Here is a 27,843-nt window from a genome sequence, read left to right on the forward strand (position 1 = left end):
TTTTAACCTCGCAGCCGGCCAGGCTGCCTCGCGGTTGGCTCGTTATGCACGTGGAGCTGGCTGCCGGCGTCGCGTGACCTGGCTGGCTGTGTTGGCGCAGGCCCAGTTCTGCCTGGCCGTCCTCGGCATTGGAAGCAACAGTAGGAACTGCGGGGATTGTGGTGACCGGACGGGGCCGGGCCGGCAGGCAGGCAGTTAGGCAGGCATGGCCGGACCCACGCAGGAGAAGAGCACGCTGCTGCACCTCTTCGCTGGAGGGTGAGTCCTTCTCCCTCATTTCATTCATCCTTCTGGGCTCATCCTTAGCTTTTCTCTCCCCATTCATCCTTCTCTCCCACCCTCATTCATTATTCCCCCTCCCACACTTTATTCATTAATCTCCCCCATCCATCCCCTTCTTCCTCCATTCATCAATCTTTGGTAAACCGCTTTGAATTTATTTGTTTTTTTACGATCAGGCGGTGTTATAATTTTTATGATATAAATAATAAATAAATTATTACCTCTTTGTATTTTTCTCTCACATGCACCCCTTCTCTCCATTCATCTCTTCTTTTTTGATTTCTTACCCTCCCTTTTGACCACTACCCTCCCTCTTCCTCTCTGAATTTACATTTATTTGTTGTCTCTCTTATTTGTTACATGTATTTGTTGTCTCTCTTCTGTCTCTCTTTATATATTACCCTGCTGTCTTTTATGTCATTATCCTCATCCTATCCATTTTCTCATCCTTTTTCAAGGGGGGTGGGGTGGGGAGAAAATAACGCTGTTAATGGCTACTGCCCATGATGGTTATGCTGTGCTTCCACGGTCAGAGGCAGTAAAAAGCTAACACTTCTGAATATCACTTGCCAGAAACCACAGAAATGTAGAGGGCTCTTGTGTTCCTGCTTGCAGGCTTCCCATAATGGGCACCTGATTGACCACTGTGAAAATAGGATGATGGACTAGATGGGCCACTGGCCTAATCCAGCAAGGCTTTTCTTACGTTTTCCTCCATTCACCCCTTTGCACATTCTCCTCTTCTTTCTCTGTACCTTCCCTCTTCTTTGCTTTTCTCTTCCGTGACTTCAAAATGGTACATCCATATACAGGCGCAGCCTACCTCTGAGGTTCTGAGAATACCTGCTAAGGAGTGCCCAGCAGTGCACATTCTATTGGAAGCAAAATGCTTGGATAAATGAACCTTCCATCCAACCTAGTAGGCCTTGTTTATTTATAAGGAAACACAAACATACACATGTGCTCCCCACACACTTCATAAGCCCTTGCTGGTGATAGCTTGCGGCATTCATATAGTGCTTTAGAATGTCAGTTGTGTTTGTACACATGTGGCGTAGTGGTTAGGCCAGGGGTGCAGGAGCCTGCAGCCCTCCAGGTGTGTTTGGGTTCCATCTCCCATCATCCAGCACGTCCAATAGTCAGGGGTCATCTGGAAGCCTGCGGGTTCCCCTTTCTTGGGTTTGAGTGTCAGACTGGAAGCAGGGAGATCTGGGTTCAAATTGAACCATGAACCTCACCAGGTGCCCTTGAGCCAGTTTGCCCTCCCATCAGCTTGATCTACCTCTCAGGATTATTGTAAGGGTACAATATGCACATGTGTCAATGAGAATCAGCACTGTGTTGAGCTCCTTGGAGGAAAGACAGGCTGCAAATGTAATAAAAATAATGCACTTACAGCAGCCCTGTGAGGTAGGCCAGTTTACTTATTCCCTCATGGCTAGTGCCTTAAATGGCTTTTCAGAAGGTTGGAAATGATTATGCAGGGTGTGCCATTTCATTGCTGTTTGTCATGAGCATCCATGTATAAATGCAGGAGTCTGTCCTTTTTGTGAGCTTTCCAGAAGGTTGTGATTGGACACTGGGTGAGATGGATCTCTGATCCAGCAAGGCCTTTTTAATTTTTTGTTCTTTACTTTCCCAGTGGAGCAAGATCAGACCTGTGCTCAGCCGTCAACTCATTGTGTAGCTTTGAGCAAGCTGCTGGCTCTCTCAGCCACCACCACCCTGTCTGTAAAATGGGACTAACATATCTCAGTGAACAGTAGAGCTTTTCAAGTGCTTTACAAATGAAATGTGTACATTACAAGAGCAATGGCCTAAAGTGGTTTGGGCTACACCTGCACCAGCAGCCACAGCTCACTGGTGGGGTGTCTACTTTACATGCAGAAGCCTCCTGGTTCAATCCCCAGTGGGGGTAGGACTGGAAGAGAATTTGTGCCTGAAGCCCTGGAGAGCTGCTGCCAGTCAGTGCAGACAATTCAACGCTAAATGGGACAGTTGTATTACTCTGTATAAGGCAGCTTCCTATGGACTACAACTCCCAATGTCGTTGTAGTCTAAGACTTCTGAGGGGCGTCACGTTGGCAAAATCTGTTTCTATTATTTCCCAAGACAGGTTTATTGCATGCATTGCAAGGTTGGGGCAGACCTGTTTCTCTTGCCATCCTGGGCCTAATGGATACCTGAACAGGCATGACCAGATCTTAGGCAGAAATCTGGGGAGATTTTAGAATGTGTCTGTGGTTTGTTTGGAAGTACCATAGCCTGTCTTTTTTAATTGTCTTGAAAGTGAAAATAAAAGCATTTCTATTATTATTATTTTAAGTCCTTGTTCTATTCAGAAAGGACTTCCACGTTCTGAGGATGTGGGTTTCCCCAGCTTGCTTTTTATAGACAACTAATCTGGGAGTGCAGAGACACTAAATTGTGTGTGATCCGTCCCTCCCTCCCTCCCTCCCTCCCTCCAAGTCTGCTTCATGCATCTGCTTATTTGTGGTTAGCAAAGTGTAGGGAAATCCTGCTCTCCCCTCCATCACTAAAAAAACACCCAACCCAGCTAGCTAGCTTACTCTTGGCTTTCGGCTCCCCCTTTTCATTTGTCATGCTTTAGGCAAATACTGCATTATAAATTGTTGCTTCCTGGCTGCAAGTCTCACGCTGGTTCTTGGGCAAAGAGGGATGTTATACGGATATATCTGTCCAAGTGTTGCATCATACCAGGCCAGAGTAGAACTGAGGCAGTTTTGTGTTTTGTAAGCAAGAGTGCTGTCTGGGTATCTTTTTTGTGCAGCACGCTGTGTGTGTGGTGTTTTGATCCATGGTGACGGAGGAAGGGCCCTGGATCTCAGATCTAGGTCTCTTCTTACATGGGAAGTAAACTCAGCTTTTAAAAATAGAACCGATTTCTAAGTAAGCAGAGCACATTCCCATGCATGTTTATGAGGAAGGGATGTAGCTCAGAAGGTCCCTGGTTTGATCCCCAGCATCTCCAGGTAGGGCTCAGAGATACCCTGTCTTAAACACTGGAGAGTGGCTGCCTGTCAGTGTAGGCAGTACTGTACTGCGTTAGATGGGGTAATTGTCTGACTCTGAATAAGGGAACTTTCCTGTGTCTACACAGAAGGAAGTCTACTCTGGGGTCATTAGTGCTTTCTCCCATATAGATGCACATAGGATTCCATGCCAGCCTCAATATCATTTGGGGATGGATTTGTGTTGTGTTTTTAGAAAATGTGCCCTCTACAGTGGTACCTCGGGTTAAGTACTTAATTCGTTCCGGAGGTCCGTTCTTAACCTGAAGCACCACTTTAGCTAATGGGGCCTCCTGCTGCTGCTGTGCCGCCGGAGCACGATTTCTGTTCTCATCCGGAAGCAAAGTTCTTAACCCGAGGTAATATTTCTGGGTTAGCGGAGTCTGTAACCTGAAGTGTATGTAACCTGAAGCATATGTAACCCGAGGTACCACTGTATATGGGGAGGGAATTGCAGACTGACTTGTAATCCCTGAACTCACTCACTCTCTCTCTCTCTCTCTCTCTCTGTGTGTGTGTGTGTGTGTGTGTGTCTGTAAATGCTTGTTTTCTCCTCTTGTGTGCAATGACTGTTTTCTTAAAATGGTAACTTTCTTCGTTATTACATCAGTGCCTCAAGAGTTTCAGTGCTGTTACTTGCAGACTGAACCAAGACGGAGGATTATTTCCCCGCATTGTATGCCTTGACTGGCTTTCTAATGACAGGTTATCTGTCTGTGTCATCAGAAACTGTTTTGTGAATTGCCAGCTTTCAGTACATACTGTAATTAGCACTTTCAGTAACTTCCAGTGTTTCATCACCCTCTGACTTCGCTTTTTACGCTCCTCCCACCTGACCAGGTATACACAGTTACATCCATACCATGCAGTCAAAGCTGTGACGTCAACGAACATGGCCTTCTGAAATTCATAGAATCGTAGATTTGTACAGGACCTCAAGGGTCATCTAGTCCAACCCCTTGCAATCCAGGAATCACAGCTAAATGATTCCTTAGTCATGTTATTCTTTCATATACTGTGTGTGATGCTTTATGAAATGTGGAGCCAGTGCAGCATAGTGTTTAGTTTAGTTTAGTTTAGCTAGCTATGGATGATGGGAGTTGTAGTCCAACAACTTGGAAACCCAAGTTTGAGAAACCCCAGAGAGTGTTAGATTAAGACCTGGGGGAGACCAGGGTTCAAATCCCCACTTGGCCTTAGGTGTAACCTTCTGCCCGTCACTGCCTCTCAGTATGGCCTACCTCACAGGATTGTTGTGAGGATAAAATATGAAGGAGAGCTATGTACTTACCCTTGAGGTGGGATATAAATGTTATAAAATATACTATTACTCAGAGTAGACCCACTGAATTGATGGACTTGTGCTAGCCATGTTCTTTAATTTCAGTGTGTCTACTCAGTGTAGGACGGACATTGGATGCAACCCCCAGAGGTTTGGATTTGGTTTCAGGGGACCCAGAGGGATGAAGCCTTTGTAACAAAGACGCTTTTATTTTAGTTTAATCCAAGGCACCATTGCATCCAAGGAGGGTCCATTGAGTTGAGATTCCTGCATTGCAAGGAGCCTCAGGTCCGTTCCAGCTGTGCAGTTCTATGATTCTGTGATAGACCTTACTTCCTGGGAAGTGTGTTTAGGATCACACTTTTGAAATACAGGAGGCAGTTTTCTCAGTACTGTATCTGCATTCCTTTGCAAGCTTTTATTTTCCCACTCTCTCCCTCCTTTCCAAATCTGTATAAATAATTACTTAGGGCTTAGATTCTCTCCACCGCAAGATGATGGAATCCAGGATGAAAGGGACTTAATTAGCTTAAGGGCTTCCTGCCTACCTTTATATAAAGCTGTCCCTGCAAGGCAGAATGCCAGTATAGCACCACTTTCTCCCTGGTGTGGTCTTGAGATTTGGACTTGCATGTGGAAACCCTTAATAGGGTGTGGTTGTTAAAACAATTAGGTCCCCTCCCCATTTGCTATTTTGCAGAATTCTGCCTGCATATATTTATAGATCTGTGTGTATTCAGTATGTATCTTCAGAGCCAGCATTTGAGGGAGTTGTATTGGGTCTGGACCCTGCCCCCCAATTTAAGCACTAGCTCCTGAATATGCAGCTTGGCTCACTGGCTGGCGTGAGTTGCCAAGATCTGTTTTGGAAGTGAATCGCCCCACCTCAGCAAGGGTGCTGCAGAGTTTGAAAGGTTCTAAAAAGGGCAACCAGAATGATCTAGGGGGTGGAGAAACTCCCTTACGAGAGGAAAGGTTGCAGCATTTGGGGCTTTATAGTCTAGAGAAAAGGTAAGGCAAGAGGTGACAGGTGTCTAAAATGATATATGGTCTGGAGAAGGTGGATAGAGGGAAAGGTTTTCTCCCTCTCTCATAACCCTGGGATCCGTGGACATCCCATGAAGCTGAATGTTGAACGATTCAGGACAGGTGAGAGAAAGTCTTTGTTCATGCAGCACATAGTTAAACTATGGAACTCGCTTCTGCAGGATAAGCCAACCGGCTTGGATGGCTATAAAAAAGGATTAAACAAATCTGTGCTCTGAGAGCAGGCAGGGGTCTCCTAAGGTACTCCCAGCACCCTGAACAAACTACAGCTCCCATAAATTCTCTGTGGGGAAGCCATGACTGTTTAAAGTGGTGACATAGTGCTTTAAGTGTATGGCATGAATGTCACCCTGGTTTTTGTCCTTTGGGGTAGGCTTGGTCGTAATTGCCTCAGTGCAGGGCCTTTTGTTGTGGTGGCTCCTCCTCTCAGAGGTCTGCATCTTTCCTTCATCACATTTATGGGTGAAGACTGTTCCGTTCCATCAAAGCATTTGCAAACCCTCTCTATCTGTATCTCTTTTGTGTTCAGTTATTTTGTGTGGACTTCATGCAGTGTTTTAAAAATATCATAATAATGCTTTCATGTTGAAAGGCAGTCTCTTAATGTTCTAAATCAGGCATAGGCAAACTCGACCCTCCAGATGTTTTGGGACTACAACTCCCATCATCCCTGACCACTGGTCCTGTTAGCTAGGGATGATGGGAGTTGTAGTCCCAAAACATCTGGAGGGTCAAGTTTGCCTATGCCTGTTCTAAATAAATGCTGGAAAGTGTGCCTCTTCCCTGAAGTGATGTTTTCCTTTCCTTAGCCATGGGAATCTGCTGAGGGAATAAAAAAAATAGTTCTCTAGGTGCCAACATTATTTTAAGATGTCTAGGCAACCAGGCACATGGGATTTTCTAGCTCTGCAGTATAGTCAATAATTGCTGTTCCAAGCTAAATGGTTTCTCCTTCACTTAAGCAGAGAAGATCCTTGGGCAAAGTTCCTTAAAGCAGTGTTAGGAACTCAGATATATTAGCTAATCACCAAATGGCACCTTATACCTAGGTTACAAGCGCCACAATAGAATGTCTAGGCACCATATTATTATAATTTTTTACAATGAGACTTATTATTCATTTCTATACCACTTTATATTTTAAAGAAAAAAATCTCAAAGCAGTTGACAACACACTAAACCATCAAATCAAACAATCCAGAATAAAACAAATTCAGACTTCAAGGAAAACATTTCAGATCCTTCTCTAAGTGACATTTTGCTTTCCCCATATATATCTACTTAATTTATATAGCTGCCCCATAGCAAAAGGACTCTAGGAAACCAGTGTGGTGTAGCGGTTAGAGTGTCAGACTAGGACCTGGGAGATCAGGGTTCAAATCCCCACTCGGTCATGAAGCTCATTGGGTGACCTTGGGCCAGTCACAGCCCCTTAACCTACCTCACAGGGTGGTTGTAAGGATTAACTGAGGAAGCGGGGTGAACTATGTACTCCTTGGAGGAAAAGGTGGTATATACATTCAATAAATAAGCTGTTCTGCTTACGAAAGCTGGAGGGGACAGTCAGATGAAGATGTCAGTTGCCAACCTGGCACCCAGAGACCTCCGTGTGGTTGCAATTGGACCCACATCTGCCGCAAAACGCGCCTGGCTAATTTCTGACATTGCCTTAAAGATAGGGTCTATTAATGGTGGATGGAGGGTATTGTTGTTCCGCCAATCTTTACACACACACACACACACACACACACACACACCAACCATCATTTGTACCTGACCCTTGGGCTAAGCCAGGCTTCCTCTTTTCTCCAGCCCACCACCCTCTTGCCCAGCAGTGGTCCTTCTGATGCAAATGCTTCTTCCCTGCCATTTGTCCTTGGTCCCTAGCATTTAAAGGTAGACTGCCTCTGAGCCAGGGTGATCCATTCAGTTAGCATGACTGCTGGTTGTTATGGGACCTTTCCCCTCTCAAAATGCTGTCATAAGCCCGCAGCCATTTGCAACAAGTTCCATGAGCTGCTTGTGCATTATTTGCGCAAAAAGCACTGGCTTGTGTCCCGCTAGGTTCTGCTCAGAGGTGGCCCACTGAAATGAATGGGTTAGTCCCACGTGGGTGAACTTAAGCTCGCTAATTTCAGTTGGACTACTCGTGAGTAGGAGTAACGTTGGCTGCAGGCCATTGTCTTTGCTAAATTCCTGGCGTTGCCTGCATTATAGTGCTGGAGGGAGCTGGTGTTAGCAGTTTCCCTTTGCTTTAATATATATCTGGCAGCAAACAAAGCAGCAGGGGAAAAGTCAGGTTTCCCCCCCCCTTCAAGTTGAGCTTGTGGGGCAAGAGGGAGACCTATCTGGGCCTCCCTTGGTCCAACTTAAACATTAATCAACCTGAGTGGCAAAGAGTTTGTTTTATTTTACTCTTGTTTTATTGAATGTTTAAAATGGGGGGGGGGGGTGTCGGGTCAGCAGCCTCTTTTATCTTCTTGAGAGCCACATTCCTTCATGAGTGATGGACGGGGCCAGAATCAGTGGCCCCCTTTTTCTTTTCCTTGGGTCACCCCCTGTCCTGCCGTCCTTAATTTTGCTCCCTCCTCTCTCTGGGTCACCCCCTTTTCTTTATTTCTGGCTCACCCCATCTTCCTTTTTCTTTCTCCCATCCCATGCTCAGGAGATCATAGAATCAAAGAACTGTAGAGCTGGAAGGCACAGTGAGGGTCATCTAGTCCTATCTCCCTAGAATCATAGAATCATAGAGTTGGAAGAGACCACAAGGGCCATCGATTCCAACCCCCTGCCAAGCAGGAAACACCATCAGAGCACTCCTGACATATGGTTGTCAAGCCTCTGCCTGCAATATTGGAATCTCCACTAGTGCATCCATGACAGATGCCCATCCAACCTCTTCTCAAAAGCCTCCAATGAAGGAGAATCCACCGCGTCTCCTAGGAGACTGTTCCACTGTCAAACAGCTCTTGCTGTCAGAAAGCTCTTCCTGATGTTTAGCCGCAATCTCCTTTCTTGTAACTTGAATCCATTGGTTCTGGTCCTACTCTCTGGAGCAGGACAAAACAAGCTTGCTCCATCCTCCATTTGACAGCCCTTTAGATATTTGAAGATGGCTATCATATCTTATCTCTGCCTCCTCTTTCCCAGGCTAAACATACCCAGCTCCCTCAACCGTCCCTCATAAGGCTGGGTTTCCTTGATGATCTCGAAACCAAGAGGTCAGAACTGATCGCTTGTGGATGGCTTCTGAAAGGAGGCTGAGGCCCACAGGCTGCCCACCCTAGTAGTAAAGGCACCCAACCCCTCCAACAACACCTGGGACAAATAGGAACATAGAAGACAGCCTTACAGCAAGTTGGACCATTGGTCCATCTAGTTCAGCCTAGATGCCTACTGGTTGGCATCAGCTTTCCAGGGTTTCAGGCAGGAGACAATTCCCAGCAGTACCTAGGAATGGAACCTCGGAGGTTCTGGGTGCAAAGCAGATGCTCTACCACTGAGCTACAGCTGTTCCCTTAAAATATATGAACAAAGGAAGCTGCCTTATACTGATTACGCCATTGGTCCATGTAGCTCAGTATTGCTTACAGTGATTGTCAGTGACACGAGATGTCAGCTTGTGATGGATGTCTCCCCGTACCTGCTGCAAATCCTCTTTTTTAACCCACCCCCTCACTTTTTTGCTTTTCCTTCGTTCCTCTGCACATCTGAGATGTTTGGCTCTTCTTTGGAATGATGCAAAATGTTTCCCTTGGATCCACAGCAGGCTGCTTTTCAGTAGCTTTCCTGGTTTTGGGGGCAAGAATGTGGAGAAAGGAACAACCCCACCCCCAGTGCCTGCAGAATTGGTTGCTGCAAAGGATAATTAATTATTCTGCAGAGCCGGTTTGCACCGGCTGTTCCAGGCCTCCAGAGTTGCTCAATGTGCTTTGTTGAAATCCACAGTGACATCTGTGAACCGTTCATGCTGACGGTGCAGCTATTAATGCGGCGGCGCATGGGGTTGCAGGTGTACAGCAGAGGGAACGGCTTGCGCACCCAGGACAGCTCTTTGATTTAATACATTGGTTACTCCTTGGTTGAGTGAATGGTGTGAGTCTTGGTTGCCAAATTTGTTTATTTTTTTAATGGTTCTATTGGGTGACTGCTAGCTTAATCTAGAAGCATGGTAAGCTGCTTTATAGAGAGGCAAGCCATTGGGTCCATCTAATTCTGTATTCCCAACACTGCCTGGAGATGCATTTCGGGATTGAGGCTGGAAACTTTGGCGTTCAGAGCTGACACTCTGTCACTGAGTTGTGGCTATGGGAGGCTTTGTCCAAAACATCTGGAGGGCACCAGGTTGTCAAGGACTGCTTCAAATTGGTCTTGTAGTTTATACTTCTCTTTCGCAAAGCACTTGAAAAGCTTTTGTGTGGTTGCTGAGGTCCACTTGCCCCATTTTACAGGTGGGGTAAATTGAGATTGAAAGCCAGCAGCTTGCCCAAAGCCACAATGAGCCACAACCCTTCTCCCCAGCTCCCACAGTATGGAAACAGATTTGAGTGCATGAAAAGGTACGCACGGTTTATTGAACTATACCCACGCTTCTTGGAACTTACGTACAGGGGATTGGATTACCCTTAGGACCCCTTCCAACTCTACAGTTCTATGATTCTGCGACCAATTTTGCCCAGGATGTAAGCAGACCTCCAAGATGCTTGGGAGCTAAGTCTCTCCCAAACCTACCACTTTTATCACCTCTACTTGTAGGTGCCAGGGATCAAACCTGGCACCTTATTGTACAGCTTATGCCGCTTCCATTGAACTATGAGGCCATCCATCTGCAATGCTGCCTTTCGATATATAAGCTAGGCATGGGGAGCAGTCTCTGTGGAGAAGGTTAAAAAGAGTTTGAGCCTAGCAGAAGAGGTAAACAGCTGGTGCTCTGAGGATGTCTGCCAAGTCTTGGAGAGAAGTCGGAATGTTTTGCAAAACATGTGATATCACTTGCAGGGGGCTCGTCGGAGGGCGTGTGGGTGTGCATGCAATCAAAACATTCTTCGCACTAAACGGGGCGGCTGGAGGAGCATGCCATCACGCCTGGTAACCTTGCACCTTACTTTTAGAAGGAAGCCCACAGAAGGCCAACTTACTGTTTGACGCACCATGATACCGTCTCTGTGTGAGCGTGTGTGAATGATCCGTTGCTGATTTTTGCAGGGGAAGGGTTTGACTTTCTTCCTCTACGTAAAAATGTAAGGCTGTCGTCACTCAGAGGATTTGCAGAGCCGTATCACAAACCGGGAATTGCATGAAGAACAATCCAAGAGGTCAAGAAAAGAAAGCTTAGCGGTTGCATGGGGTGAGAAGGGGACACTCTAGGGAGTGAAGGTTGGGGAATGGCAGTGGGGTTGGCAAGTGGAGCGAGTTGGGGCACAGACCCTAGTATGGTGCATACGAATATAAGGCCACAATTGTACTCCTCCTCCGGTCATGTTCAGTTATGGAACTCGTCATCTGCTGTTGCTTCATCTGCCAAAGGTAGCCCTCACTTCCTTTTTGTTTAATATGCCTGATCTCATCTGCACTGGGATTTACCGTATCTGAGCGCCATGCTTTTGATTGACAGTGTTCCTGCGGAAAGAGGAAGGAAAACGAGTAATGCAATACCTGAAAATATTAGTGTGGGTGTTTACAGTAGATGGCTTGAATTGTACAGTAATCAGTGGGTGTTTTCAGTTTGCTTTGCTTTAAGTGTCATCTGATACGCTTGTGTCCTGTCATATTTCTGTGTACATAATACATATATACAAAAAACAAGCCATTATAGATCCTACATTGCGGAATTTCAGAATGCTGATTTTTTAAAATATATATTAAGATGCAGTTCAGCTAGTTTGTGGAAGGTGGGAAGCTTAGCAGCAGGAGCTTATTTGAACAGCTTAGCTTCATTGAGCCTCTGTTAATAATAATAATAATAATAATAATAATAATAATAATAATTTATTATTTATACCCGCCCATCTGGCTGGGTTTCCCCAGCCACTCTGGGTGGCTTCCAACAAAACACTAAAATACAATGACCTATTAAACATTAAAAGCTTCCCTAAACAGGGCTGCCTTCAGATGTCTTCTAAAAGTTTGGTAGTTATTTTTCTCTTTGACATCTGGTGGGAGGGCGTTCCACAGGGCGGGTGCCACTACCGAGAAGACCCTCTGCCTGGTTCCCTGTAACTTGGCTTCTTGCAGCGAGGGAACCACCAGAAGGCCCTCGTTGCTGGACCTCAGTGTCGATGGGGGTGGAGACGCTCCTTCAGGTATACTGCACCGAGGCTGTTTAGGGCTTTAAAGGTCAGCACCAACACTTTGAATTGTGCTCAGAAAAGTACTGGGAGCCAGATTACAGAGGAAGTCCATCTTTCAGGGTGCTTAGGATAAATAACGGGGAGACACCTGTTGCTTTCATGCCCTGTCTTATGGAGCCGTCTGGCTTGCTGTCATTTGCTAACCTGCTGCTGGGCTCAGTTTGTTTTGCAATTTACTACTGCATTAATAAATACTGTAATGGAAGGGAAGGCTCAGGACGGACAAAAGTTATAGCATTTCTGCAAAGCGTCCGTTCAAAACAATGGAATCCAATCCTACAAGAGGCACTGAGGGCCACCAGTTGGGATGGCTTTGTCAAAAGGATTAGACAAGTTCATGGAAAAGGCTCTCAGTGACTACTAACCACAATGACTATGTTCTGCCTCTATCCTCTGGTCAGCACTGTATGTTTGTGGACAATGCTAGAAACTCTGATATTTAAGGTACATGCCAAATGGCTCCTTAAACCAGAGTTAGTTGCCAAAACAGAATACCTAGCTGCCATTTTGGGGCCAGACAGCTCTAAAATTGTTTTTCAATAAAACTGTTTGGTCCCTGAAATTCATTCTAATTGTGCAGATAAAATATACCGGATAGAATTCTACAGGATGTTTTGCTGGTGTGTGAAAATAGTCAAGAGCCAAGGATCCCCAGGCATGCACCTCCAGATGGTGGAGACGACAGGTGTCATCATCCTGGCACCTGGGCATCTTCCCTTGGCCGCAAGTAGCTGATAGCTAGGTGCAAAATGCGCCTGGCGCCTGGCTAATTTTGAACACTGCTTCTGGATACCAGTTTCTTGGGATTGCTAATGGGGAGAGCAATGTTGCAAACAGGTCCTGATTCTGAGCTTCCCATTGGGGCATCTGGGTGGCCACTGTGAGAACAGGATGTTGAACAAGATAGGCCTTTGGCCTGATTCAGCAGGGCTCTTTATGTTTCCTGCCTAACTGGAAACTTTTGTATGCAGTAAACCAGGTGTGGCGAACATGTGGGCCTCTGGATCTTGTGTTTATTATTTATTTAGACCAGCCTTTCTCAACCTTGGGTCCCCAGGTGCTGTTGGACTACAACTCCCATCATCCATAGCTACTGGGACCAGTGATCAGGAATGATGGGAGCTGTAGTCCAAAAGCATCTGGGGACCCAAGGTTGAGAAAGGCTGATCTGGACCTTTTGCACCCTGCTCTTCAGCCAAAAAGGCTCCTAGAGGGGCTTACACACCATCAAAACAGTCTCTGTCCACAGGCTTACAATCTTTTTTTTTAAACAACCATGACACACAAGGGGAAAAGGACAGGGACGGAAAAGTGGGGAAATCAAACTTGTGCACCAGTTATTAAATTGTTGCTGAACTACAGCTCCTATCATCCCTCTCCATAGTTAAAATTCAGCAACATATGGAGATCGAAATGTTCCCCAGACCTGCAATAAATGATTGGTGGGGGTGGGGCAGGAACAAGAGCAAAGAGGGGTCTCAAAACCTTCACCTGCCGGCCAGTGACTTGGGGGGGGGGGGGTTCATCTGGCTGTCAGTCCCCTTCTCTCCCTCTTTGCTTTTCCGTATAATTTTCACATGACCCTCTCTTGGCCTCCTTTGGCAGCAGGCGTAGCTGCTAAGAAGCTCTATAAAAAGCCCGCGGAGAAAAAGCTTAGCCACCGATAGCATCTTTGTTCTTTTTCTAAAATTGTATAACTGGGGCACAGTGACGGCACCGTTGGAGGGAGTAGCCCATTTTATACACTGCCTTCATGTTACTTGCTTTTTTTGAAGGTGCTCCTGTGCCCGCCCAGGACCCCATACCATGGCCTGACATCCATTGGATGCCAGCACGCAGTGATCACTGGATTAAATGGAGTGGCCGGGGGATCAGGCCACTCCTGTCACGCACACAAGGTTTTAATTGTCATTCTTGGCAGCCCAAGAATTGGATTTTTTTGCTGCCACTTAGCCCAAGGTTCTAGTCTCTTTGTTGCACAGAGATGCTTTAGAACACGCAAGCCATGCATAGTGTTATTTCAGTAACTAGCGTTCATTCCTAGGTGGACATGTTTTCTGTGGGTGTTTGTTTTGTTTTGTTTTGTTTTGTTTTGTTTTGTTTTGTTTTGTTTTGTTTTGTTTTGTTTTGTTTTGTTTTTGCACCTAGTCCCTCCTTCCTTCAACCCGATGTGTGCCCATCAGTTGCTTGCTGTACGGTATTTGCAAGGTAGTGGGGTGCATGTTGACCACAGACCTTTGTTTGTGTTTTTGAGGTGCTCCATTTTTAAAATCTTGAAACTCTCGGAACACATTCAGGCTGGTTGCAGTGAACTGTCTCTCCCTCTCCTCATCTCCCCGTGCTGATCCTCTTTTAGGTTCCATGGACATGTGAACAGCACAGGGCTTGTGTACCATGAGGGGGAGGAATGCAACCCGATTGCGTTGGCCGTGGCTGTATTTGCAGAGCTTGAAAACCAATGTCAAACCTCTGGTTCTGTACACAGAGCAGAGAGAAGCTCAGATAACAGCTGGCCTTCAAAGGCCCCTGCTGTCTGTCATTCAGTGGACTCTGCTCTCCCTCTCTCACACACAGACCTGGTGCCCAGGTTACAAGTGTGACACAGCAGCCAGGGATTGGGAGCCTTCAGCTCTCCAGATGTTTCACTATGAGTCCCATTATCCTTCACCATTGGCCGTGCTGTCTGTGACTAATGTATGCTGTAGTCCACCTTTGCTGAACTACAACTCCCATCAGCCCCAGCAAGCATGACCAATGGCCAGGGATGGTGGGAGTTGTAGGCAAGGCCAAAGGTTTCCCACACCTGCTTTAGATGCAGGCCTTGCCCTCTCCATGCTTTTTGGAGGTAACCAAATCAGGTTGTTGATTTGTTCAAAATGGGGCCTATTTGGGGCCTTGGCTCCGGGAAACATGCAAGAAGTTCCTTTTGGAGCACAAAGGGCAAAACGTTCTGCCCCTCTCCTGTCTTTGTCCAGGGCGCAGGTGGTGACCTGACCTGCGTGGCTCCTGTCTTGTTTATCTGGAAAGTGCCCCTTTTCATTGTGGAGTGATTTCTGAAGCTGCTTTGCCAGTGGTGGTTGGGTGCCATGGCTCAGAGCAGAGTCACAGGGGCAAGAAAAGCAAGTGATGCTCTAGTTTAGGAATGGGGAACCTGTTGAACTCCAGCTCCCAGCAGCCCCAGCCAACACAGTCAACAATCAGGGATGATGGAAGCTGCAGTCCATCAACATCTGGAGGGCCACAGGGTCCCCACTTGTGGCATGGACAGCACTGAGCTGGATGGACCAATGGTCTGGGTTGGTATGCAAGGCAGCTTCCTAGGGCAAGTGGCTGTGATTTGTATTCAGTTGTATAAAGTGCAACTAACTAAATTCTTGCTCTTATCTCTTAAAGAGTTAGTTTAGAAGGGACAGTTTCTTTTTTTCTGTGTCAAGGCCATGGATAAGCAGCTTTTGTTTGATAGTGTAAGCATCAAAGGCTTATATATGTATGTGGTTTTTTTAAAACCTGGGTTTTCAAAAGTTCAGGGGACCTTTCTTCCCCACCCCTCACCAAGAGCACATCCTCAAATCTGTTGTGGAACCTCTTCTGCAAGGATTCTGGAGACACATTATTATTTATTTAACTGAATCTGTATACCGCTTAATCGTAAAAACCTCTGGTTTCCATAAAATTTGAAAATTGGCATTGTAATTATTTAATGGGAGTCGGAAGTTAAAAATAAGTTGGCCTGCAAAAAAAAATCAGTATATAAAATAGAATTGACAGTTGGTAATACACATTTAGAAAATAAAACTGTATTAAACTTTAGGTGTCTGGAAAGGCTAAATGAAAACGGTTCTTAGGAGGTGCAAAAAAGTGTACAGTGGAAGTGCCTACATAACAGGCAGGGCGTTCCAGAGAGTAGTTGCTGCCACGCTGAAAGACTGACCGTTAATGCGGCACATGTAAGCATGCCAGTGTGGTGGATCACATGCTCAGGACTGAGGTCTGTGTGGTTTCTTCCCTTTCATCTGACGTCTTCTACGTTTTTTTTTTCCAGGTGTGGTGGGACAGTGGGCGCCATCTTCACCTGTCCGCTGGAAGTCATCAAGACGAGGCTCCAGTCTTCTAAACTGGCCTTCCGCACAGTCTACTACCCACAAGTCCAGCTGGGCACGATCAGTGGCGAAGGAGTGGTCCGTCAGACGTCCGTCTCCCCGGGCCTTATTCGGGTCCTGAAGTGAGTATAATGGGCTTGGCCCTCTAGAAATGTTAAGCAGCTCCACACAGCTAAATGGGGTCCTCCTCCTTTCACTGCGTCCTTGCTCTCTGTTCTTAACCCCGGACTTTCCAGATATGTTTTGCTTCATCTTCTCTCCCCTCTCTCACCCCCCCCCCGAAACTGCAGATCCATTTTGGAAAAGGAGGGGCCACGGTCGCTGTTTCGTGGGCTGGGGCCCAACCTGGTTGGAGTTGCGCCATCAAGGTACGAATCTATTTATTGCATTCCTATCCTGCCACCTGTCCTACAAGGAGCTCAAAGTGGCACATATACTTCTCCTTTTTTTATCCTCACAACAACAACCCTGTGAGGTAGGTTAGGCTGAGTGAGTGACTGGCCCAAGGGAGCTTCATGGCTAAGTAGGGATTTGAATCCTGCTCTCCCAGGTCCTAGTCTGGCACTCAAGCCATACTGGTTCTCATCTTGCTTTTTAACCTTTCAGAAGCCTTTGACGTACTTGGCTTATAACTCTGGTTATATAACTCACCAGTGGCAACAGGCAACTGCTTCAATTTCCCACAGTCCTTCATAGCATCATTGGCCCAAGAGCACTGTGGGAGAAGTCAGCTTCTCAACAGTCCTGCCAGCAAGTAAATCTACTGCTGAGGATTCTGGGACAGGTGTTGGTAGACCCTGGCAGGGCACAGAGGGCACCTGCTCAGGGTTGCCAGGAGCCAAAACCAGGGCCTTTCATCAAAATATGCAGTGGATTATTTCACTTGCTTGATAGAGATGTGTATGCTACTCAGTCTTTGCATGGTGTGTGTGTTGGAAACCGTATTCAAGACAGTGACGTAGCCAACATTCACGCTGCTGAGAGAAGACCCATTGAAATTAAGGAAAATGACAAAGTTAGGTCTGTAAATTCTAAGGGGTCTACTGTGAGTAGGGCTAATGTTGGGTACAACCTTTAACCTGGTGTACGTGCACAACAGAGAAGAAATCTTGGAGAGGTTCTGTGCATATTGGAGGCATAAATTTGGAAAAGTCCATGCCCTTTCCAGGATTTTATATTTATTTTCTTAGATGTATATCCTGCCTTCATTCCATCATGGAATCCGACCATTCATAGGGTTCCCAGGCACAAACCAGACCCAGACTAGTGATTAACATGTCTTCAGATCATGTTGGTCCTAGATATGAAATTCTGCATAGTCTTGGCTCTCTTTCTTTTTCTTTAAATTAAAGTCCTCAAGTTTGCCAAGATAGGCTTGAAAAGTGTACATGGAATGTGTGGTGAACATCTCAGCCAGAAGGGAGTCGTGAAGAGGATTATCAGCAGTCCGGGTTGGCTGGGGTACTGCTTTAGAATCCTGCATAGCTCCTGATGCGGGCGAGATTTTGCGTAATAGGTGTGCATTTGCAGTGGGTTCTCAGTGTCTTAAAAACTCAGTTTCTCATTTTTCTCCTTCTTGTACATGCCCCACTCTGGCAACATCTTGCCGTCTTCCAGCTCACTGGACAAGCTTGCACACTCTTTTATTCTCCAGTCTGGGGTAATGATTTAATTGGGAAAGGGAATTTCTCCCCTTCTCCTTCAAAGGCTGATGGCTTAGCCCTGGCCAAAGAAACCTTTCTCCTTGACAACAATACTGAGATCCCAGCTGAAAGATACATTTGTAGGTTTTGTTTCATTTTTTAAAAAAGCCTTTTGGACAAGAATAGCAGCCTTGTTCTAAAGCTGGAGCGCTTTGCTAATGGCTCTGGCTCTGGGATCCTTCTTTGGGGCCAGAACTGGGGAGAAAGGATAGGAGAGGTGGCTGTCCCTCCGCAGAAATAAAACGCTGACCTCCTTCTGTTTGCTTGCAAGGCCCTAAGGCACTATTGATATCCAGTCACTATTTATCTAGGCCTAAACTACCTCACCCCCAGGTGCAAATAGATAAATAGGTACCGCTCCAGCGGGAAGGTAAACGGTGTTTCCGTGCGCTGCTCTGGTTCGCCAGAAGCGGCTTAGTTATGCTGGCCACATGACCTGGAAGCTGGCTCCCTCTGCCAATAAAGTGAGATGGTCACAACTGGACCTAATGGTCAGGGGTCCCTTTACCTTTTTAAACTACTTCCAGGCCCAGCCCACTCATGAGGTGGGGTGAAGCCATTGCCTCAGGTGGCAGAAGTCCTCAAGGCCAAGGTGTACCCACAGGCTCCCTGCTGCCTCCAGCGCCAACACTGAAATCTCGCAAGATCTTGAGAAGCATGCAGGATCTCAAGAGATTTCTGCAACATCTTGCTGGAAATCGGCACCAGTTCCGACGCCATTTCACCATCAGCGGGACGGGCAGCAGGGTAAGGCGGAACTTCCTGTTTCACCCTAAGTGGTGAAATGGGACATTCCACCCCTGCCTACCTTGCAAGGTTGTTGTGAGCACAAAATGGGATTGGAGGCTAAGAACTCTGTACTACACTGCCCTAGAGTTTCTTGGAGGAAAAATGAGATGTTAAGAAACTACATAAAGTATTAGCTTAGTTTGGATTATTTATGTGTGTGCTGTATAAGAAAAGGGGGGGGGCATATATTACCACTTTTTTTTTTTTTTTTGCTAAGAAAGGCACAGCAAGTAATCTGAGCAGTGCAAGCCATCTTCCGGATCTGGCGAGTCCAGAATATCTCTGGCTGCGGGTGCAAAGCCTCTTTTCCCCACAACGTACAGCATTTCTCAAAGCTACAGCTGGCTTGTTTTATTTCTCTGAGATGTTGTGGAAAATGCATCCTGTGGGGCTGTTGGGAGTTGTAGTCCCAAACCACAAAGCAAAGTCTGTGCTCAGATGATCAGACAAGTGGAAAGTGTTTGAATAAAAATGATCATCCTAACATTCTGCCTATTTTTGTTTGCCATATGATGATGATGATGATGATGACAGGCTGCACAAGGTTTTTGTTTTTAATGGGGTTTTAAAGGTTTAAAAAGGGACATGGGTGGCGCTGAGGGTTAAACCACAGAGCCTAGGACTTGCCGATCAGAAGATCGGTGGTTCGAATCCCCACGACAGGGTGAGCTCCCGTTGCACGGTCCCTGCTCCTGCCAACCTAGCAGTTCGAAAGCATGTCAAAGTGCAAGTAGATAATAGGTACCGCTCTGGCGGGAAGGTAAACGGCGTTTCCATGCGTTGCTCTGGGTCGCCAGAAGCGGCTTAGTCATGCTGGCCACATGACCCGGAAGCTGTACACCAGCTCCCACGGCCAATAAAGCGAGATGAGCGCTGAAACCCCAGAGTCGGCCACGACTGGACCTAGCGGTCAGGGGTCCCTTTACCTTTACCAAAAAGGTCAGAGACCATCGCTTTACAAGGACACCCACTCTCAGTCAACCTGACTTTGCCTCTTCAATTCATGATTAGAACTCAGAGCCCTTTTCCCCACCCCTCCTCTTATCTCTCCCACAGGGCCGTCTATTTTGCCTGCTACTCCAAGGCCAAGCAGCAGTTCAATAACATCTTTGTGCCGAACAGCAACATCGTCCATGTCTGCTCAGCAGGTTCTGCAGGTTTGTAATCCTAATCAAAAGGGATGTAGTTTACCAGCCAGTGATTTTTATGGAGATGCATTGAGTAAAAGCAACTGTGCCTCTATTGGGGCCAACCAGGCTAAGGGGTTGGCAGCCTGGCAGCCTCAGGGTGTGGGTGGGAAGACCTTTTTTGGCCCAACAGGTTGGATCTTTATCTCCTCCCCCTCCCCGCAACAGGCTAACTTTGACAGGTGGGTGGGACCATCCACCTTGCAATCATCTGACATCAGAATGCTAGCCGAGGCAGGTAGACTTGACTGGCAAGCAGCCTTGGCTGCAAGTCCATTATTATCATTAAATTTATTACTCACTCTTCACCAGCAGATCCCAGGGCAGGTTACACTGAATTAACATTTAAAACAGTTAAAATAGATGACAAATCACCGGTACAAGGTGGGCTCTGAAAACTCGTGTCTCAGGTGTCAAAAGCCAGGGTAAAGAAGTGGATCTTCAGCATTCGCTGGACGCTGTACAGCAGTGAAGCCAGGCACACCTTTAAACCAGGAGTGAATAAACACAAGGCCAAATTCAAGATACAATTGTAGAGTTGGAAGGGACCATAAGAGTCATCTAGTCTATCCCACTACAGGAATCTTTTGCCTAACATGGGGCTCGAACCCACGACCTTGAAATCAACAGGAGTCTCACGCTCTGCCATGGAGCCATGAGATCACGCTTGGTGTTGGTGGGCTGTGTATTTCATTTCTTAAATTTATATCCCCCCCCCCATCCTCCCAAAGGAGCCCAGGGTGGTAGACACTTGTGTAATGAAAAAATGCAATTAAAAATAAAAGTGTGTTTTAAAAAAACATTAAAACTTTTGAAACAGATTTGTGAACAGATGTAACCAAGTCATGTGTCTGGATCGGCCTTTCCAAACAGGAAAGGCGTGCTGAAACGAATGAGGTTAATTTCCCTAGTTATCACATCCAGGTTTATTTATTTAAGGATTTTAAATAAACTGCTTAAAAAAATAAATCTCTAAGCAGTGTACATTAAATATTGCACCACGTTTGTCTTTGCCTAATTGAAGCCACATTTCCTTAATTTTGCCTGGTGTGAGGGTGACTTAAGAGAAGTGAAGTCTTGTTTGAACATTTTATGTATGTTTGAACGTTGCATGATCAGTCCAGTGGCCCATCTATTCCAGCATCCTGTTCCCAACTAGATGTCTGTGGGAAGCCAGGAAGCAGGAACTGAGCGCAACAGCCAGGTTCTCCCCACATGTGATTCCCAGCTACTGACTTCCTCTTTGTGAAAACAACAGTGTGTGACAAAGGGAGCAACAAGAATCAAACAAGGAGGACTGCTCAGTTTCCTTCTGTCTCTCAAATAAGGGAGCTGCCTCCCTTCTGAGACCAGCTCACCTGTGTGCATTGTGTGCATTTCCTTTCTTTTTGTCTTCCTTTTTTTTGTTTTTGCATTGGATCAGAAGTGCCGATCTCCAGGCACAGAGCAGCTGTGTGTGTATTGCAGCCGCTCTCCAGTTACACAAGCTGCTATCCAGCTCAAGCCAGAGCAGAGCTTGAAATAAACCAAGTGTTACATGGGCCGCTTACATAACTTTGGAGACATGTGCCTTTCTGCAGAAAACAACCGGGAAATGTGGATATGCGTCTCCATTAATTTGATCTGGCCACTTTACCTGCTCAGTTGGTTTTTACATGTTTCTACCGTGTGTATGCAAATTTGCAGTGGCTGATGCAAATAATTGCCTGCCTTCCTGTTAACAGCTGAGTGCTGCAGCTCAGAGGGGGAGCACTTGTTTTACATGCAGAAGGTCCCAGGTTCAATCTCCGGCATCTCCAGGTCAGAAAGGACTTTCTACCTGCGACCCTGGAGAGCCACTGCCAGTCAGTGTAGACAACACTGAACTTTAGGGACCCAGTGATCTGACTCTGTATAAGGCAGCTTCCCATTCAAATCAGTTCTTTATGCAGAACCATGAGGACTAGAATCTTACTTTACTTTTTAGCAGGAGGGCTCTGCTGTGGAACACCTGCATTGCATGCAGAAGGTCCTACGTCCAACCCCCAGCATCTCCAGATAAAGGAGAGATCACTTGTATGAGACTGTAGAAAAACACTAAAGTCAGAGTTGATAATGTTATACCAGGTGGGCCAATGGATGGAGGTGATCTAAGGTAGTATCACCCACCTTTTTCCTCTGCCCCAAATCCACCTCTGTTGATCACATCCAGAAGTGGACAGATGACTCAACAATGCCACCTAGAGCTCCTGCATAGGTGGTACACACACTTTCATGCATAGACATTCTCTGAATTTGTAAGGGCGGCTTGAGATGTTCCACCTGTCCTGGACACAACAGAGACCTACAGGAAATGCCAATCGGCTCTTTTAAAAAGTGGAAGGGTGGATTTAGATTTGTGTTTAGTGCTGAGCACACACGCACAAAGGCATTTGGATACCTACTTTTAGTCTGGTTTTCAAAGACGCTTTTCAGTCAAACTGTCCCCTGCAGAGATGAAAGAAACAACATTAAATAAACTATTTTCCATACGAGGACTGCAGGGGGTTCTTTGTCTTTGAAAAATGGAAGCTGCTGTCAAGCTGTTGCTCCATCTAGCTCAGTGCTGTCTACACTGGCTCACAGCACCTCTCCAGGGTTTCAGACAGGGAGTTTTTCCGAGCCCTGGAGATGTCAAGGATTGAACCTGGGATCTTATTGCTTGCAAAGCAGAGACTCTGCCACTGAGCTACTTGTAAATGATGTTCCCTTGGATTTGCAAGAGGTGCTTCTTCTCAAGTTTATAGCTGTATATTATCTACAATTTTATTTCGTGCACCGCGTAGAGTGCTTTGTGATTAAGCAGAATAAAAACCTTTCTAAATCTTTGTGGGAGTGGGGCTTATTGGTTTGTTTTGTTCTTACTATGTATTTTGTGTTTTTATCTTTTTTTTATGCTGTGAACCACCCTGAGATTTTTGGATGAAGGGCAGTATCCATATTTAATAAATACATGATATACGGGAGGGGGATGCACACATCTTGAAAACCAAAACAATTACCGGTATCTCTTTTACTTGATGCTTCTTATCCATATGCAAACTTTTTGCAGGCTACAGTGTTGTTGTTACGATTTGTATACCTCCCTTTATTTGTAGATAAAACACACAAAATGCATAATAAAAATAAGAACAAAAACAAACCAATAATCCCTCCTCCCACAACACATTTAAAAGGGCATCGGATGTCAATCAGCCCAAGAGGAACATTTTCAACTGGCGCCTAAAGGTGCCATCCGAACCTCCCTGGGGAGAGCATTCCACATACTACTGCTGCTGCAGAAAAGGCCCAATCTCGTGTTGCCGCCGCTTGTGGAGCAGGCACACAAAGGACCTCGGAGGATGATCTCAGGGTCCGGTAGGTTCATACGGAGACCCTGAGGTCTTGCGATCCTGAGCCATTTAAGGCTTTATAGGTCAAAACCAGCACTTTGAATCGGGCCCAGAAACTAATTGTCAGCCAGTGCAGTCGATGACATCCTTTTTTATTTAATATTTAATAGTTTTGTTTGCATGAAGAAATTTGCTTAGGAACATTGTAAGTTGTCATATACAACCAGGTTAGTACCATTGGTACATTTAGTTCCAGGTTGGTCAATGCTGTGCCCTCCAAGTGATGGGAGTACAGCCCCCATCATCTCTTGAGCACCAAGCTACACTGACTGGAGCTGATGGGAGTTGGGAGTCCGGCAACATCTGGTGAGCCACAGGTTCTCCTTCCCTGTTCGAAATAGTCTAAATAAAAGCCGGAGCAGATACTCCTGCTTCCTGGATAGTGGTCCTAGGGGCCTTTTGTCCAGGGATGGGGAAGCTTTGGCCCTTTGGATGTTTCTGGACTACAACTCTCATCCCTGACCATTGGCCTAATGGGAGTTGTAGTCCAAAGTACATAGAGCCAGGATGGGGCCCCTGTGGCCCTCTGGGTTTTCCTGGACTACAACTCTGAACTACATCCCTGACCATTGGCCATGATAGCTGGGGCTGATAACAAGTGTCCCTGATTTGGTCCAATAGCATCTATTTGTGTCTAGCATCTTACACGGACAGGGAGAGATCTTTCCACTCATTGCTAACCAATCTGCTTTAACTGGGACCTTCTGCAAGTGCCAAAATGTGCCCTGTCACCAGGTTGCCCTTTCCCCAGCTGTCCTTTCCTTTTCTCAGTGCTTTGACAAGCTAACCAATTTCCTTCTCCCTCATCTGTTTTGCAGCCTTTATCACAAACTCGCTGATGAACCCCATATGGATGGTGAAAACCAGGATGCAGCTGGAAAGGAGGTAATCCCAGGGGCTGAGCTGGTGAAACAGCACCTAAGGGAAAGGAAGGTGTATTTGCAAAGGATGCTCTAGAGGGGGCTGTAACGGTGGGGGGGGGGCTCTTCCGCTTGGGGGCTGCATCCTATTCTGGGCCACTGTCTCGCTCAGCTGTGTCACCTCCACCAAGCTGCCTCAGCAGGAGAGATAATGAGGAGAAGGCTTCTTTCATCACCTCCTTGCCTTTGAATGGTGTCAGCTGGTCTTTATGGGAACAACTGTTTAGAACAGGCTTCCTCAAACTTGGCCCTCCAAATGTTTTTGGCCTACAACCAGTGGTTGTAGGACCAGTGGTTAGGAGTGATGGGAATTGTAGTCTCAAAACCTCTGGAGGGTCGAGTTTGAGGAAGCCTGGTTTAGAAAATGGTGTCTGAGTTTTCATTTTGGTTTTCCTCTTCCCTCCCTGTCCACTCTCCCTTGTGTGCTATGTTTGTTTGTTTTTTAAGATTGTAAGCCTGCAAGTAAGGGGACTGTCTTGTTTCGACGGTGCATCAGTCACCCTGGGAACCGTTTTGACCAAAGAGCAGGGTGCAAATAAATAAAGAAATATAAAGTGCCTTAAAAATTGGAATAAATGGATGGCTATTCATTTTTCGGGATGGAGGGTGGTGGGTGAAATTCTGGGTTGCAGCTAATGCTAGTTCTACAAGAGTAAATTCATGACTGGCTTCGGTAGATCTACTCCTGGAGTAGAACAGCTATAGACCACTGGTCACGTATGTTGATTCAAGTAAGGTACTGATTGCTGTCTCTCTCCACCCCCACCCACCTTTTTGCATTCCAGAGTCAGAGGTTCGAAGCAGATGAATGCGCTGCAATGTGCTCGCTATGTCTACCAGACAGAAGGAGTCCGCGGCTTCTATCGGGGCCTGACTGCCTCCTACGCTGGGATCTCTGAGACCATCATCTGCTTTGCTATTTATGAGAGCCTGAAGAAGCACGTGAGCGAGGTCCGGTTGGCCCCTTCTCCCGCTGGCGGGACAGAGCGGAACTCCACAAGTTTCTTCGGATTGATGGTTGCCGCTGCCATTTCTAAAGGCTGTGCGTCATGCATTGCTTACCCACATGGTACGTGAGCTGCACCCTCTGCTGGACTGGCCTCCGTCCAGGCACTGACCTCCTTCAGTTCAGCTTCCTGAAATTCCCCTAGCTATTTATTTATTCTCATTCATTCATAATCAAGTTGCTAGCCCTCATGGTTGGTTGTACAACAGGGATGAGGAATGTGGTCCAGGCCTGGTGCCTGCCGGGGGTCCAAATCTGTCTGCAGGGCCATTTGCCCCAAACCACGCCCATCTGCCTGTCATCTGATGTCGCTCGTGACATCTGGCAGGTGGGAGGGCGGGCAGGGTTGAATCCTGCATTTGCTGTGAACACCCAGAAAGTTGGTGGGCTGGCATCCAAACTGAGCAGGATTTAACCCTATGATTTAAGCAGGATTTAAACCGCAGCAGGGAACAGGGACGTGCTGACAAAACTGAGCGGGATTTAACCCCCCCCCTTATTCACTGATTGAGGAGGGGGTCTTAAATCCTTTTCGGTTCGGCTGAATTTCTTGCAAACCCCTTCCTCATTTGGGAAGTGGTTTGCATGGAACCCCCTCCTAAAAGCAATGGCGGCCAACTCGGTTTTAGCATTGCCTTGAAAGATGCTTTGAAGACCCGTGTTCAGGACTTGAAAGCACCTTGGACCTGATGTCATTGTGGAATTGCCAGTTTTGATAAGGATCTAGCCCGTGGAGCTAAAATGGTTCCCAACCCCTGCTGGGAGGTATGCTTGAAAAGAGGATGGGTGATACCTGGTTGTTTGGCAGGTGTGCCCTTGTCCCCTCTTGCAAACCAATATTATGCAAAACAGCAGCCTATGCAAGAGATGAATTTATTTGATCCTATCTATCTGCCTCAGGCTATGCTCCACCTTTGTCACCAAACACTGAGTATAAATTGCACACTGTATTAATTGACATTGTTTTTAACATTAGTGGCCATGTGATGATTTTAGCTTATGAATCTTATTGTTTAATGTCTTGATTTGTACATTGGGGTCTTTTTATAGCTCTGTTTAGAGTACGTAATGTTTTGATAGTATAAATGTTTTAAGTCTTTTTTATCAATTCAGTTTATTTTCTTTTAATTATCAAATAATTCTGTGTACATTGCGGCAGCCTTTGGCTATGTGCAATAAAACTGACAGAGACTGAGACTGAGATATTCTAAAATTCTTTCTTGCAAGCAAAACAGTTTGCCACTACACTATGTCGCCAGCTACCTCGCTGAGGAAAACTTAAAATGGGCATTGCAGGGGTTTGGTCTAGATGACCCTAGAAGTCCCTTCCAACTCTACAATTCTATTATTCCAACACCTTTAATTTGTCTCTCTTTTCTACCCTAGAGGTTATACGGACAAGACTACGGGAGGAAGGCACCAAGTACAAGACATTTGTCCAGACGGCGCGGCTGGTGTTTCGGGAAGAGGGCTACTTGGCCTTCTACAGAGGACTCTTTGCTCAGCTCATGCGGCAGATCCCAAACACGGCTATTGTCCTGTCTACCTACGAGTTAATAGTGTACCTGTTAGAAGACCGAGTTAAGTAGCCGACCAAGACTTGAATTAAAAACGCACTCAGACAAACAAACAAAAAACTGTTAAAACTTCCACAGGCCAGTTTCTTCGCAAAGAGCCGTTTCAAACAGTCGGACAGGACTGGAGAGTTGGAAAAATCATGGATCATTTTGCTTGATAACGCACTCTCTTTTAAAAAGTTTATTTTCTGCTCTTTTTTTCTTTATTTTCTTCCTTAGGGATTCATGCTTTCTGAAAGGTGTTGATGTTTAAATGTTAATAGTTAATTATTACCTTTTTTAACTTAAAAGAGACGAGGTTCAGAAATTAAAAACAACAAAACTAAATTAAAATCACTATTTAATTTACATAACACACCTTGGGTCATTCATCTATTACCTTCACCCCAATGAAGCAAAAAACACTGGATGGGATGTTTGGAAGAATAGTATTTTGTAATCTCAGAAGATAAGAGGTTTCACAAACATAGAAATTGGTGCTTAGTATGATTTCACACAGTGAGAGTCTTGGGGGTTGCTTTTAAAAAAAGAAAAAAATCAAGTCTCTAGACCTGATGATTAATAAAATTAACTTTAAGCCGATATGGGGACCCCGTGGCCCTCCAGCTATTGCTGGCCTAGACTAGGAACTCCAGGTCATCTCTGGCCATTGTAGTCCAACATCTTGAGCAGAGATGGGGAACCTGTGAGTGTTGCTGGAATACAATTCCCATAATCCCTGACCATTGGCCTTGCTAGCTGAGGATTGATGGGATCTGGAATCCTAGAACATCTGGAGGGAACGTTTTATCACACCATAGTGTTTGTAATGGCTAAATGGAACCCTCCTACGTTCAGGGTTATTTTCATCATCACTCCCATCTAATAGCAAATTCAGCTGGACTGGATCATAGTCAAAACAGGGCTGGCTAGGAGACATTAGTTTGCAAAAGTCCAAAAAAAAAAAAATTGGGGGTGGAGGACTCAAAAGCGTAGAGAAATGGCTCACCGACGACTAAGCGAGCTCAGTGGCCCACCAATCACTTCACAGGTATAATATATACCCCTCTGGGTGTCGCAGAACTGAAAATCCCATCATCCTTGCTGGCCAGGGTTGATGGGAGTTGTTGCTCAGCAACTCTGGAAGAGCCAAAGGTTCCCCGCACCTAACTTTTTATT

General features: G+C 46.0%; 1 protein-coding gene across 2 annotated transcripts; it reads left to right on the top strand.

Annotated features, from left to right (window-relative positions):
- On the top strand, nucleotides 1-26,879 carry SLC25A33 (solute carrier family 25 member 33). 2 transcript variants are annotated; one of them, XM_079987197.1, is made up of 7 exons: nucleotides 1-258; nucleotides 16,036-16,215; nucleotides 16,384-16,461; nucleotides 19,642-19,742; nucleotides 24,001-24,067; nucleotides 24,888-25,171; nucleotides 26,495-26,879. In XM_079987197.1, exons 1-7 carry the CDS (start codon nucleotides 206-208, stop codon nucleotides 26,695-26,697), a joined length of 966 nt encoding a protein of 321 aa, XP_079843323.1. In that variant the 5' UTR covers nucleotides 1-205; the 3' UTR covers nucleotides 26,698-26,879. The 2 variants fall into 2 exon arrangements, with proteins under 2 accessions (XP_079843323.1, XP_079843322.1); XM_079987196.1 differs by lacking the exon at nucleotides 1-258 and adding an exon at nucleotides 10,595-10,731.
- The last annotated feature ends 964 nt before the right edge of the window (nucleotides 26,880-27,843 follow it).

The sequence above is a fragment of the Podarcis cretensis genome (assembly GCF_951804945.1).
Source record: "Podarcis cretensis genome assembly, chromosome: 8".
Taxonomy (NCBI): domain Eukaryota; kingdom Metazoa; phylum Chordata; class Lepidosauria; order Squamata; family Lacertidae; genus Podarcis; species Podarcis cretensis.